This window comes from Choloepus didactylus, chromosome 6 (genome assembly GCF_015220235.1).
Source record: "Choloepus didactylus isolate mChoDid1 chromosome 6, mChoDid1.pri, whole genome shotgun sequence".
In the NCBI taxonomy this organism is placed as follows: Eukaryota; Metazoa; Chordata; class Mammalia; order Pilosa; family Megalonychidae; genus Choloepus; species Choloepus didactylus.
In genome coordinates, this window is record NC_051312.1 from 3,194,861 (window position 1) to 3,208,898 (window position 14,038).

A 14,038-nucleotide genomic window follows, 5' to 3' on the forward strand; every position below is an offset into this window, starting at 1 on the left:
GTCCCAGAAGGGGAAGAAAAGGGTAAAGGTCTAGGAAGAGTATTCAAAGAAATTGTTGGGGAAAACTTCCCAAATCTTCTAAACAACATAAATATACAAATCATAAATGCTCAGCGAACTCCAAATAGAATAAATCCAAATAAACCCACTCCGAGACATATACTGATCACACTGTCAAACACAGACGAGAAGGAGCAAGTTCTGAAAGCAGCAAGAGAAAAGCAATTCACCACATACAAAGGAAACAGCATAAGACTAAGTAGTGACTACTCAGCAGCCACCATGGAGGCGAGAAGGCAGTGGCACGATATATTTAAAATTCTGAGTGAGAAAAATTTCCAGCCAAGAATACTTTATCCAGCAAAGCTCTCCTTCAAATTTGAGGGAGAGCTTAAATTTTTCACTGACAAACAAATGCTGAGAGAATTTGCTAACAAGAGACCTGCCCTACTGGAGATACTAAAGGGAGCCCTACAGACAGAGAAACAAAGACAGGACAGAGAGACTTGGAGAAAGGTTCAGTACTAAAGAGATTCGGTATGGGTACAATAAAGGATATTAATAGAGAGAGGGGAAAAATATGGCAAACATAAACCAAAGGATAAGATGGCCGATTCAAGAAATGCCTTCACGGTTATAACGTTGAATGTAAATGGATTAAACTCCCCAATTAAAAGATATAGATTCACAGAATGGATCAAAAAAAATGAACCATCAATATGTTGCATACAAGAGACTCATCTTAGACACAGGGACACAAAGAAACTGAAAGTGAAAGGATGGAAAAAAATATTTCATGCAAGCTACAGCCAAAAGAAAGCAGGTGTAGCAATATTAATCTCAGATAAAATAGACTTCAAATGCAGGGATGTTTTGAGAGACAAAGAAGGCCACTACATACTAATAAAAGGGGCAATTCAGCAAGAAGAAATAACAATCGTAAATGTCTATGCACCCAATCAAGGTGCCACAAAATACATGAGAGAAACACTGGCAAAACTAAAGGAAGCAATTGATGTTTCCACAATAATTGTGGGAGACTTCAACACATCACTCTCTCCTATAGATAGATCAACCAGACAGAAGACCAATAAGGAAATTGAAAACCTAAACAATCTGATAAATGAATTAGATTTAACAGACATCTACAGGACATTACATCCCAAATCACCAGGATACACATACTTTTCTAGTGCTCACGGAACTTTCTCCAGAATAGATCATATGCTGGGACATAAAACAAGCCTCAATAAATTTAAAAAGATTGAAATTATTCAAAGCACATTCTCTGACCACAATGGAATACAATTAGAAGTCAATAACCATCAGAGACTTAGAAAATTCACAAATACCTGGAGGTTAAACAACACACTCCTAAACAATCAGTGGGTTAAAGAAGAAATAGCAAGAGAAATGGCTAAATATATAGAGACGAATGAAAATGAGAACACAACATACCAAAACCTATGGGATGCAGCAAAAGCAGTGCTAACGGGGAAATTTACAGCACTAAACGCATATATTAAAAAGGAAGAAAGAGCCAAAATCAAAGAACTAATGGATCAACTGAAGAAGCTAGAAAATGAACAGCAAACCAATCCTAAACCAAGTAGAAGAAAAGAAATAACAAGGATTAAAGCAGAAATAAATGACACAGAGAACAAAAAAGCAATAGAGAGGATAAATATCACCAAAAGTTGGTTCTTTGAGAAGATCAACAAGATTGACAAGCCCCTAGCTAGACTGACAAAATCAAAAAGACAGAAGACCCATATAAACAAAATAATGAATGAAAAAGGTGACATAACTGCAGATCCTGAAGAAATTAAAAAAATTATAAGAGGATATTATGAACAACTGTATGGCAACAAACTGAACAATGTAGAAGAAATGGACAATTTCCTGGAAACATATGAACAACCTAGACTGACCAGAGAAGAAATAGAAGACCTCAACCAACCCATCACAAGCAAAGAGATCCAATCAGTCATCAAAAATCTTCCCACAAATAAATGCCCAGGGCCAGATGGCTTCACAGGGGAATTCTACCAAACTTTCCAGAAAGAACTGACACCAATCTTACTCAAACTCTTTCAGAACATTGAAGAAAAGGGAACACTACCTAACTCATTTTATGAAGCTAACATCAATCTAATACCAAAACCAGGCAAAGATGCTACAAAAAAGGAAAACTACCGGCCAATCTCCCTAATGAATATAGATGCAAAAATCCTCAACAAAATACTTGCAAATCGAATCCAAAGACACATTAAAAAAATCATACACCATGACCAAGTGGGGTTCATTCCAGGCATGCAAGGATGGTTCAACATAAGAAAAACAATCAATGTATCACAAGACATTAAAAACTCGAAAGGGAAAAATCAATTGATCATCTCAATAGATGCTGAAAAAACATTTGACAAAATCCAACATCCCTTTTTGATAAAAACACTTCAAAAGGTAGGAATTGAAGGAAACTTCCTCAACATGATAAAGAGCATATACGAAAAACCCACAGCCAACATAGTACTCAATGGTGAGAGACTGAAAGCCTTCCCTCTAAGATCAGGAACAAGACAAGGATGCCCGCTGTCACCACTGTTATTCAACACTGTGCTGGAAGTGCTAGCCAGGGCAATCTGGCAAGACAAAGAAATAAAAGGCATCCAAATTGGAAACGAAGAAGTAAAACTGTCATTGTTTGCAGATGATATGATCTTATATCTAGAAAACCCTGAGAAATCGACGATACAGCTACTAGAGCTAATAAACAAATTTAGCAAAGTAGCGGGATACAAGATTAATGCACATAAGTCAGTAATGTTTCTATATGCTAGAAATGAACAAACTGAAGAGACACTCAAGAAAAAGATACCATTTTCAATAGCAACTAAAAAAATCAAGTACCTAGGAATAAACTTAACCAAAGATGTAAAAGACCTATACAAAGAAAACTACATAACTCTACTAAAAGAAATAGAAGGGGACCTTAAAAGATGGAAAAATAGTCCATGTTCATGGATAGGAAGGCTAAATGTCATTAAGATGTCAATTCTACCCAAACTCATCTACAGATTCAATGCAATCCCAATCAAAATTCCAACAACCTACTTTGCAGACTTGGAAAAGCTAGTTATCAAATTTATTTGGAAAGGGAAGATGCCTCGAATTGCTAAAGACACTCTAAAAATGAAAAACGAAGTGGGAGGACTTACACTCCCTGACTTTGAAGCTTATTATAAAGCCACAGTTGCCAAAACAGCATGATACTGGCACAAAGACATATAGATCAATGGAATTGAATTGAGAATTCGGAGATAGACCCTCAGATCTATGGCCGACTGATCTTTGATAAGGCCCCCAAAGTCACTGAACTGAGTCATAATGGTCTTTTCAACAAATGGGGCTGGGAGAGTTGGATATCCATATCCAAAAGAATGAAAGAGGACCCCTACCTCACCCCCTACACAAAAATTAACTCAAAATGGACCAAAGATCTCAATATAAAAGAAAGTACCATAAAACTCCTGGAAGATAATGTAGGAAAACATCTTCAAGACCTTGTATTAGGCGGCCACTTCCTAGACTTTACACCCAAAGCACAAGCAACAAAGAGAAAATAGATAAATGGGAACTCCTCAAGCTTAGAAGTTTCTGCACCTCAAAGGAATTTCTCAAAAAGGTAAAGAGGCAGCCAACTCAATGGGAAAAAATTTTTGGAAACCATGTATCTGACAAAAGACTGGTATCTTGCATATACAAAGAAATCCTACAACTCAATGACAATAGTACAGACAGCCCAATTATAAAATGGGCAAAAGATATGAAAAGACAGTTCTCTGAAGAGGAAATACAAATGGCCAAGAAACACATGAAAAAATGTTCAGCTTCACTAGCTATTAGAGAGATGCAAATTAAGACCACAATGAGATACCATCTAACACCGGTTAGAATGGCTGCCATTAAACAAACAGGAAACTACAAATGCTGGAGGGGATGTGGAGAAATTGGAACTCTTATTCATTGTTGGTGGGACTGTATAATGGTTCAGCCACTCTGGAAGTCAGTCTGGCAGTTCCTTAGAAAACTAGATATAGAGTTACCATTCGATCCAGCAATTGCACTTCTCGGTATATACCCGGAAGATCGGAAAGCAGTGACACGAACAGATATCTGCACGCCAATGTTCATAGCAGCATTATTCACAATTGCCAAGAGATGGAAACAACCCAAATGTCCTTCAACAGATGAGTGGATAAATAAAATGTGGTATATACACACGATGGAATACTACGCGGCAGTAAGAAGGAACGATCCCGTGAAACATATGACAACATGGATGAACCTTGAAGACATAATGCTGAGCGAAATAAGCCAGGCACAAAAAGAGAAATATTATATGCTACCACTAATGTGAACTTTGAAAAATGTAAAACAAATGGTTTATAATGTAGAATGTAGGGGAACTAGCAGTAGAGAGCAATTAAGGAAGGGGGAACAACAATCCAAGAAGAACAGATAAGCTATTTAACGTTCTGGGGATGCCCAGAAATGACTATGGTCTGTTAAATTCTGATGGATATAGTAGGAACAAGTTCACAGAAATGTTGCTATATTATGTAACTTTCTTGGGGTAAAGTAGGAACATGTTGGAAGTTAAGCAGTTATCTTAGGTTAGTTGTCTTTTTCTTACCCCCTTGTTATGGTCTCTTTGAAATGTTCTTTTATTGTATGTTTGTTTTCTTTTTAACTTTTTTTTTCATACAGTTGATTTGAAAAAAGAAGGGAAAGTTAAAAAAAAAAAAAAAGAAAAAAGACAAACAAGGAAAAAAAAAAAAAAACAAAACAAAAAAAAACGATGTAGTGCCCCCTTGAGGAGCCTGTGGAGAATGCAGGGGTATTCGCCTACCCCACCTCCATGGTTGCTAACATGACCACAGACATAGGGGACTGGTGGTTTGATGGGTTGAGCCCTCTACCATAGGTTTCACCCTTGGGAAGACGGTTGCTGCAAAGGAGAGGCTAGGCCTCCCTGTATTTGTGCCTAAGAGTCTCCTCCTGAATGCCTCTTTGTTGCTCAGATGTGGCCCTCTCTCTCTGGCTAAGCCAACTTGAAAGGTGGGGTCACTGCCCTCCCCCCTACGTGGGATCGGACACCCAGGGAAGTGAATCTCCCTGGCAGCGTGGAATATGACTCCCGGGGAGGAATGTGGACCCGGCATCGTGGGATGGAGAACATCTTCTTGACCAAAAGGGGGATGTGAAAGGAGATGAAGTGGGCTTCGGTGGCAGAGAGATTCCAAAACGAGCCGAGAGGTCACTCTGGTGGGCACTCTTACGCACACTTTAGACAACCTTTTTTAGGTTCTGAAGAGTTGGGGTAGCTGGTGGTGGATACCTGAAACTATTAAGCTGCGGCCCAGAACCCATGAATCTCGAAGACGGTTGTATGGGAATGTGGCTTATGAGGGGTGACAGTGGGATTGGGAATGCCATAAGGACCAAGCTCCACTTTGTCTGGTTTATGGGTCGATGTGTAGAAGGGTGGGGGAGGCAAACAAACAGACAGGGGTACCTAGTGTTCTTTTTTACTTCAATTGCTCTTTTTCACTCTGATTATTGTTCTTGTTGTTTTTGTGTGTGTGCTGGTGGGGGTGTCAGGGATTGATTTGGGTGGTGGATGTACAACTATGTAATGGTACTGTAAACAATCGAAAGTACAATTTGTTTTGTATGACTGCGTGGTATGTGAATATATCTCAATAAAATGATGATTAAAAAAAAAAAAAAAAGAAGGGAAAGTTAAAAAAAAAAAAAAGAAAAACAAGGAAAAAAAAAAAGATGTAGTGCCCCCTTGAGGAGCCTGTGGAGAATGCAGGGGTATTCGCCTACCCCACCTCCATGGTTGCTAACATGACCGCAGACATAGGGGACTGGTGGTTGGATGGGTTGAGCCCTCTACCGTAAGTTTTACCCTTGGGAAGACGGTTGCTGCAAAGGAGAGGCTAGGCCTCCCTATATTTGTGCCTAAGAGTCTCCTCCTGAATGCCTCTTTGTTGCTCAGATGTGGCCCTCTCTCTCTGGCTAAGCCAACTTGAAAGGTGAAATCACTGCCCTCCCCTCTACGTGGGATCAGACACCCAGGGGAGTGAATCTCCCTGGCAACGTGGAATATGACTCCCGGGGAGGAATGCAGACCCGGCATCGTGGGATGGAGAACATCTTCTTGACCAAAAGGGGGATGTGAAAGGAAATGAAATAAGCTTCAGTGGCAGAGAGATTCCAAAAGGAGCCGAGAGGTCACTCTGGTGGGCACTCTTACGCACACTTTAGACAACCCTTTTTAGGTTCTAAAGAATTGGGGTAGCTGGTGGTGAATACCTGAAACTATCAAACTACAACCCAGAACCCATGAATCTCGAAGACAGTTGTATAAAAATGTAGCTTATGAGGGGTGACAATGGGATTGGGAAAGCCATAAGGACCAAACTCCACTTTGTCTAGTTTATGGATGGATGTGTAGAAAAGTAGGGGAAGGAAACAAACAGACAAAGGTACCCAGTGTTCTTTTTTACTTCAATTGCTCTTTTTCACTCTAATTATTATTCTTGTTATTTTTGTGTGTGTGCTAATGAAGGTGTCAGGGATTGATTTAGGTGATGAATGTACAACTATGTAATGGTACTGTAAACAATCGAAAGTACAATTTGTTTTGTATGACTGCGTGGTATGTGAATATTTCTCAATAAAATGATGATTAAAAAAAATAAATAAATAAAATGCAGAGAATACAAAAAAAAAAAAATCTACTTCACATTTGCCTAGAGCAGTGCTCTCCAAAGTGGGGTGCACAAGGTGACCCCTGAGAGCGCGTGTCCTCTTTTAATACCTTCCTAATTCATGCACATGGTCTACCACACACCTGATGTTAGTGAGGTGATTCCCAGGCACCTAACAAGCCAGGCACAGCTAGAATGCCTTTTCCCTCCACAACCCTAGAGTCTTTACCATTCGCTCCATTTTACAGAGGAGGAAACTGAGGCAGAGAGGGCACTCGGTTACAGGTGGTAAGATCAGGATTCACCCCCACACCGCTCGCCAGCAGCACCCGCCCTGCGTGGGTCACACGTGCATCAATGTGCACGTGCTATGTCGGCCCACACTCCTCAATGCAGATGTCAGAAGGGTTTGGAGAAGATGCGGAGAGCCCCACTGTCGCAGGAGGCCCAACCAGATGTGCTGGTCTTGAACTTGGTCAGCTAACCAGCACCTCTAAAAGCCTGAGTCTCAGCAGCCACTCGCTTGTGTCAACGACCCAGCGCTCTGCTAAGCTACGCTTGGATGGACCCGTTCCCTGATCCCCACACGCCTCTCCTGGCCCACAGATGGACACGCTCCATTTCAGAGACGAGAGCTGAAGCTCAGCCGGGAGCTAACGAGCCACAGCTCAAGGTACGAGCCCGGCCCACGCACCCACACACCCTGCTGGGGGGCACCCGCTCCTGGCAAGTGTGAGAAGAGGTAGGCCTTCACCAGGCCTCTCCGCAGGGTGCTCAGCACCTCACACCCACCCGAACGCCAGCTGCCCCACCAGAAGTCCCAAGAGACATGAGAAAGGGAAGCAAAAAGCACCCATGACCATCAGACACTAAACACAAGATGCGTATCGTCTATGGCATCCTTCCAGGGACACACTACAAAAGGAAACTTGATTTTCGCCAAATCAAGATGACTCAACAGAGAGCTTATGTCTCAGGCCAGAGAGAGAGAAAAGTTGGCTAAGGAGGGAGGGCTCTGGTGGCCCAAGCTCCCACAAGGTCAGACCATCAGAGTCTCATTTTCCTCAAGCACAGAGAGGAAAGCAGCGAGCAGAGTTCTGCCATGGTGTTTGTGGGCCAGGGGTTTTTATTTCTTTTAGGCTGCTGTGCCACTGGCCAGCACAAGTCCACTTTGTTGATGGTCATTTGGTGTGGCCAGACCTCCACAAACACGATTTTCCGCATGCTTACAAGACCCCCTGAAGCTCACAGGTTGTGCACAGGAGTGGAGGAGCTCTGGGGTCTTGAGGTGAGGCTGTGGAACAAGTCACTGTGACGAGGGTTCCCCCAGGTGACCGCAACCCACTCTGAGACACACCCCACCCTGCTCAACCAGGTTCTCACGCTTGTGTTTCTAAGACTTCTCCATCTAGTCTATCTTCCACCAAAGTACCAGGGAGCAGATGGCAATCTGGCTGGTAATATAATAAAAATCTTCAGCTTTTAGGGATCAAAACCACACCTTGGGACCTCTCGGCACCACGGGAGACACCTGCTTATGAGGGAGCCCCTTGACCCACGTACGTTGTCGGCATCTTCTATGGCCTCCCCGGTGAAGTAAAGCACTGCGCGTGGGACAATCCTCTCACGGAAGAAGTGCCCAATTTCAAAGTCAGAAGCTAACGTGAATTCTGAATCTTCATCCTGAGAAGGAGAAAACCTACACATTAACTCATCTCATGGAAGATATGCATACTCTTTATCACCCTCACCAAGCTCCATCCCTCACTCTGGGGTTAAGCCTGCGCACCAGCCACCACATACTCAAAAGCCACCACGAGGATGTCAAACATCGCGTCAAAGGCACAATTAAAGCACAAGGGCAGAGGAAGCTGGCTTCCTGCACTCCCCAAGGAGTTCCACGTACACTAAGGAGTGGAGCTAAGCACGGATGAGGGACACACGCCGGACACTGACGGCTGACGTATGAAATACAGTTTCTCCAACGAAAAAGTTTAACAATTACAAATTACTATCAGGTTTTTAGGGACATGGATTAAAAAGTGGGCAACTATTCAGGAAATGAAGGCTTTAATAGGAAAATGAGACTTTCAATGACACAAACTTACCAGTGATTCTCCATCCCCAGATGCTAGAAAAAAGAAAAAGCAAGACACATGCATTAACAACCAACAAGTTTGAAAAGCCCACACAGAAAGGTGATGGATAAAAAGCAACTTTGCAGCTCAAGTCTTTTATTTACATTTTCACTGAGCTTTGCACCTCTTCTCAGGGGCCTTGGGGTGGTGATCACCCCGAGCCTCCTCTGCCCCTGCCATCTCCTCCACCTGGTGCCATGCCATAGGCTGGTATCAGCAATTGCTCACAGAAACATCTCAAGAACGTCAAGTTCCAGACAGGCCTGTATAGAGGTTACAGTATCAACGGGGTGGAGGGGACAGTGGCCCCACACTGTGCCCCTCTGTGCCTTGGGCTGTGAGTCAAGACTGGACTCAGGCCCTGCCAATGACGCATGGCGCTACGGCAGAGAAGGAGGGACACTCTAAGCCTGCTAGTCCTGGGTGCTGCGGAGCATTACACCCAGCCAGGGCCCCAGAGCCCAGGCCCAGGCACTCCTTTCAGTTTTCCTGGAACGGCTCCGCTCTCGTCTTGGCGGCAGGTGGGCTGAAGATGGGCCTCTCCCGTTCTGCTAAGACAGCCTTGTCCCACCATGTCAGCTCCCCTCTGCTTAGGGAAACCCGCTGTGCACCAACGCCATGACCACACACACACAGCTGACAGAGCTCCACTCCTGACCAAGCGCGTGAGACTAGACTTCACCAAGACTGGCAGGGACACAGTTGGTCAATGGAGTAATTTCATACAAATAATTAACCATAAGCATTAATAACCCAACCCACTCACCTTTCAGGGGACTGAAGAAATTGAAAAAGGAATCGTTGGGTACTTGCTTAGTGATTGTCCGAACGGTGCCTCGACCCTTGTGTTTCTGCTTTTTCTTGATCGTTTTAACGGTAACGTTTTTTCCTTTCTTCCAGTCAATAGAGCACCTATGGGGACAAGGTACAGGAACAGCAGTGAGACACGCAGCTCACGAGAAAAGTCAATGACAAGTGCATGCAGTAAAAATGACAAGTGCATGCAGTAAGCAAACCACAGCTCCACAGAAAACCTGCAACACTTATATTAAAACCGATCTGCTGGACAAGCAACTCCTCTCTCCAGGGCTCCAGGCATCTGAGGCCAGCGGAGGGTTGGGGGAGGGGCTGAGGGAGAAGCGACTTGGCAGTAGTGTGGCTGGGGCTGCTGCCTCAAGCTTTAAACTTCTTGAACTACACTGGAGTATTTATTTCCCAAGACGTTTTGTGAGGACTCTGAAGTGTGTCTTCAGGGACAAGCGCCTAGGCTGGGCCATGTGAAGGCCCTGCACAGGTCCCAGATCACACCTGAGCCCAAGCACCCAAGGTCCCTGAATTCTCAAGGCAATAGGTGAGCAGGGAGCAGGGCACGTTGGAGAAAGGAAGCGGGTGACCCACTGCAAATCCCGATGACCATCCCCCCACACCTGTCCTCGACAGCTGCGCTCGGCAGCCTTGGCAGGGGCTGGGCCTGGCTGTCTTCTCAACTCCCCGCGAGCCCCGGAGAATCTGAACCCTACGGAGTACGTTCTCGGAAAGGCCGTGCCTTTTCCCCACATGATGACCTAGCCCTGGAAAACGAGCTTTCAGAACCACTCCAGCTTTTTGGGTCTAGCAGTATTTTAATAATGTTCTATATAAGAAAGAGAGCTAAGGGCAAGTACTTGGTTTCTGTGAATAAGGAAAACCGTTTCAATTCAGGGATAAAACAATGGTCTCAAGCCCACGGAGAAGAATTAATTCTAGACCAAATTCTCAACTTGGTCCTCTCAGAGGATGAAATCACTGAGGTACTGGGTGATGAGTCAAACAATTACGCAGCCCCCATCCATTTCCAAAGAAAGCAACTGATCAGTCCTGACCTGCCCTGACTCAGTCAGCTCATGAGGTATCTGCTGAGGATAATTTATCAGTTCAACTTTCAGAACCTCATTTTAGTGCCTAGAGAACACATGACCCAATTCCCCTAATGAAACGAGGAGACTGAGCCACTATCCCAAACCTGCACCCAGGCAACCACATGACTCCTTCATTTCCCAGCATTAGGCATCACAGGCATAAGTTCTGCATGACAAGAACCCCAAACTGAAAGACTATTTTATTTAAATCGTTGTCTACTAGGCTTTTAAGTGGATGGAAGACTTTTTGCCTTATTCCTAATTTCCTTCTCACCCATAAAGTTCTAAAATCAACTCCTGCTTTCTTACAAAGAAAGTGAGAATGACTTCTTACCCTTCACAGTCCACTATTTCAGGGCCTTCAAAAGAAAAGGGATCAGCCGTATCTGGTTCTGACTTCATCTTGTACGTTTTTGTCAGGACTGAATTGGTAAAGTAGTCGTTGGGTTCAAAGTGGAACTCTAATACAAAAGACTAAAAGAAAAACTCATGGTGAGTACCACTTAAAATCTAAAACCAACTAGCGACAGACTTCAAGAGCCACACGATACTCATTGGAAATTCGCTCCTCTCTAAGGAGGACAACGCAGGGAGAAACCATCACTGAAAAGCTCATTAGGAGTGACTGTGTGACAGGAAAACGTCTTCACTGCAGAGAGCACCAGCACAAGGTTAAAAAACAAAGGACGGGCTGGGGAAAACTCTGGGTAACGTGCCAGCCCAGGAGTGGGCAGCATGCCCACCACTCCAGACGTCTCCTGCCCAGCAGAGGGGGTCAAGTTCTGAGACTCCAGCTTCCCTGCTGCCCCCTCCCCTCCCAGAGGAAGGAAGAGGAGACAACCGGACTGGGGTATCTGGAAAGAGATACTGGGCATACCCTCCTCCTCAGGGGACGCAGCCTGTTAACCTGCTGGCAGACAACACACAGTCCGCTTTCTCTGCCATTCAGCTGAAGTGGCAAACAACCATGCAGAGCTGGGTGAGGGAAAAGGGAAGCATTTACTGGGGCTCCTCAAACTTTTAACAAGGACAAAAAGATAAAATGAAGGAGCCATTTTACAATGGCTCATTTACAAAGCACTCTACAAACCTGAAAAAAAAGACAAACACAATAGAAAAAATGGACAAAGCATACATACAAAGCTTACTTGTAACAAAAGAAATGAAAAAAATAACACGAGTTGCTCTTTTTTGGGGCATGATTTATAAGTGCAGTACTGGCAAGTGTTTGGAGCACGGGATGAATTCTAATACTGAAAAGAGCTTTACAGAGGACAAAGTGCAGATAGCAAACAAAGAAAAAACAAACAAGCTCATTGTCTGATGTAATAATTCTGAGGAATCTGTCCTCAGAAGATACCTGGATGAAGGCATCAACATGTTAAAAAGGAAGCTGACTTTAAGTAAATTATGAAGACAGTTTGGTATTGTGGCTATAAAGACAGATTCTAGATCCAGATGGCCTGGGCTTCAAATCCCAGCTCTGCCCAGAAGTGCTGTGTGACACAGGAAGTTCCTCAAAGCCTCTCTGTTCCTCAGTCTCTTCACCTGTACAACAGAAACAACAACACTCTCCCTTCCTCTCCAGGAGCTGGCGCGAGGATTGATCTATGGAAACACTTAGAAGTGAGTAAGGTTTACAGGTAATGGTTGCCAAATATTAGCTTTTTAATATTATAATGGTACAACCATAGATTGGGAAAACAAAATTTAAAGACAAAAAAAAAAAGAAAAAAAAAAAAGGTACAAAATAACAAGTTTCCTTGAAAAAAAAACCTGCAGATGTATACATATTCAAACAACCTCCACGAACAAAGGAGGAAGTAAAAAAAAAAGAACTCTCCAAAGAAGGGAGAAAGAAGAGAAGGGCTTGGGAGGCAGCCGGCACAGGTGGTCAGAGAACAAGGCAGATGATCCAGGAAGGCTAAGAGTGTGACAGACAAAAGCTTAAAAACACAAAACAAAGCAAAGGATTTGACCAGGAGCCCCTCATGGCCTTCTGCAGGGCGTGGCAGGGGGGCAGGTGCTCCACTGTGAAGCACACACAGGGAGACTGGGTGAGGAGATGGGGTTTCTGAAGAGTATAAATCACCTGTCTGGCAAAAACCCAAGTCGGGCAAGGAAAGGAAGGCAGCTACAAGGAATCCAAACATCCCATGAGATCCCTCTCCAGCCCTCCCCAGCCCCCCGAGAAGGCAAAGAGACAGTACCAAGGGCGAGAGCCATCAGCAGGGGATGGCCAGGGATGGACAGCAGGCCTGAGGGGCAGGCAGGGGAGCAGAGGCCCCCCACTCGGGACGCCCCACATCTTCTTGTTTTTTTTTTAATAATTCAATTTTATTGAGATATATTCACATACCATGCAGTCATACAAAGCATGCATTCAGTTGTTTACAGTACCACCATATAGTTGTACGTCCATCACTAAAATTAATTTTTGAACATTTTTCACTACCATGCACACAAAAGTAATAAGAATAAAAATTAAAGTGAAAAAGAACAATTAAAGTAAAAAAGATCACTGGATGTTTTTTTTTTTTTGCCCCCATTTTTCTACTCATCCCTACTTCTATACAAACAGAACTACTTCTTTCCTTCTTCCCCTCCCGTCCTTTCCAAGTTTTCTCTCCCTCATGCCCTTCGTCAGTTAAGAGTAAGCAAACCCAACTGGGGCTGCATTAAAGAAACTGTTTAATATACAACAGGAAAGTGGACCAAGGAGAAGACTACCTAAAATTCAACCCACATGGACAGTCACAACCAAACCATAAATGCTAAAAACACCCCAATCTTACTAGTAATGAAAGAAATGTAAAATTTCATCTCTCTCTGCTCAGCAAGCATCCACGGCTGCTGTTCCTACCAGTCCTCACTGCTAGGGAGACCAGCAGGGGCCCCACCCCCAACACTCCAGGGAGACAGAGCCGACTGGGAAGTCGGGGGGCTAGGCACAGGGGGAGGTTTTGTACTATTGTTTCAGTTTTCACTGAGGGTGAAATTATTTCAAAATAGAAAGTTTAATAAAAGATTATTTTTAACAAAATGGTGATAGTTCAAAAATATATTGAAGGCCGGAAGGTAAATCAAACAACCGTCTGTCCTTAAACATTCCTTTCCTTTACCCACTAATTACAATAAAAGGAAACCCAACAAAGGAAACCGTGAGAGATTTTAACAAAGATTTGGGCTCAACTATGCTCACTGTAATGAACAGTTTAGA

The 14,038-nt window shown here is 43.6% G+C and overlaps 1 protein-coding gene across 5 annotated transcripts in view; it reads right to left on the bottom strand.

Annotated features, from left to right (window-relative positions):
* NAP1L4 (nucleosome assembly protein 1 like 4) overlaps positions 1–14,038 on the bottom strand; it is a 46,818-nt gene that overhangs the window by 9,923 nt on the left and 22,857 nt on the right. For all 5 annotated transcript variants that reach the window (XM_037838370.1, XM_037838369.1, XM_037838371.1 and 2 more), the window contains exons 9-12: positions 11,153–11,292; positions 9,687–9,832; positions 8,891–8,913; positions 8,346–8,465 (exon numbers count right to left, since the gene is read on the bottom strand). In XM_037838370.1, the coding sequence (XP_037694298.1) occupies positions 8,346–8,465; positions 8,891–8,913; positions 9,687–9,832; positions 11,153–11,292 (429 nt within the window). The remainder of the gene's footprint in view (positions 1–8,345; positions 8,466–8,890; positions 8,914–9,686; positions 9,833–11,152; positions 11,293–14,038) is intronic.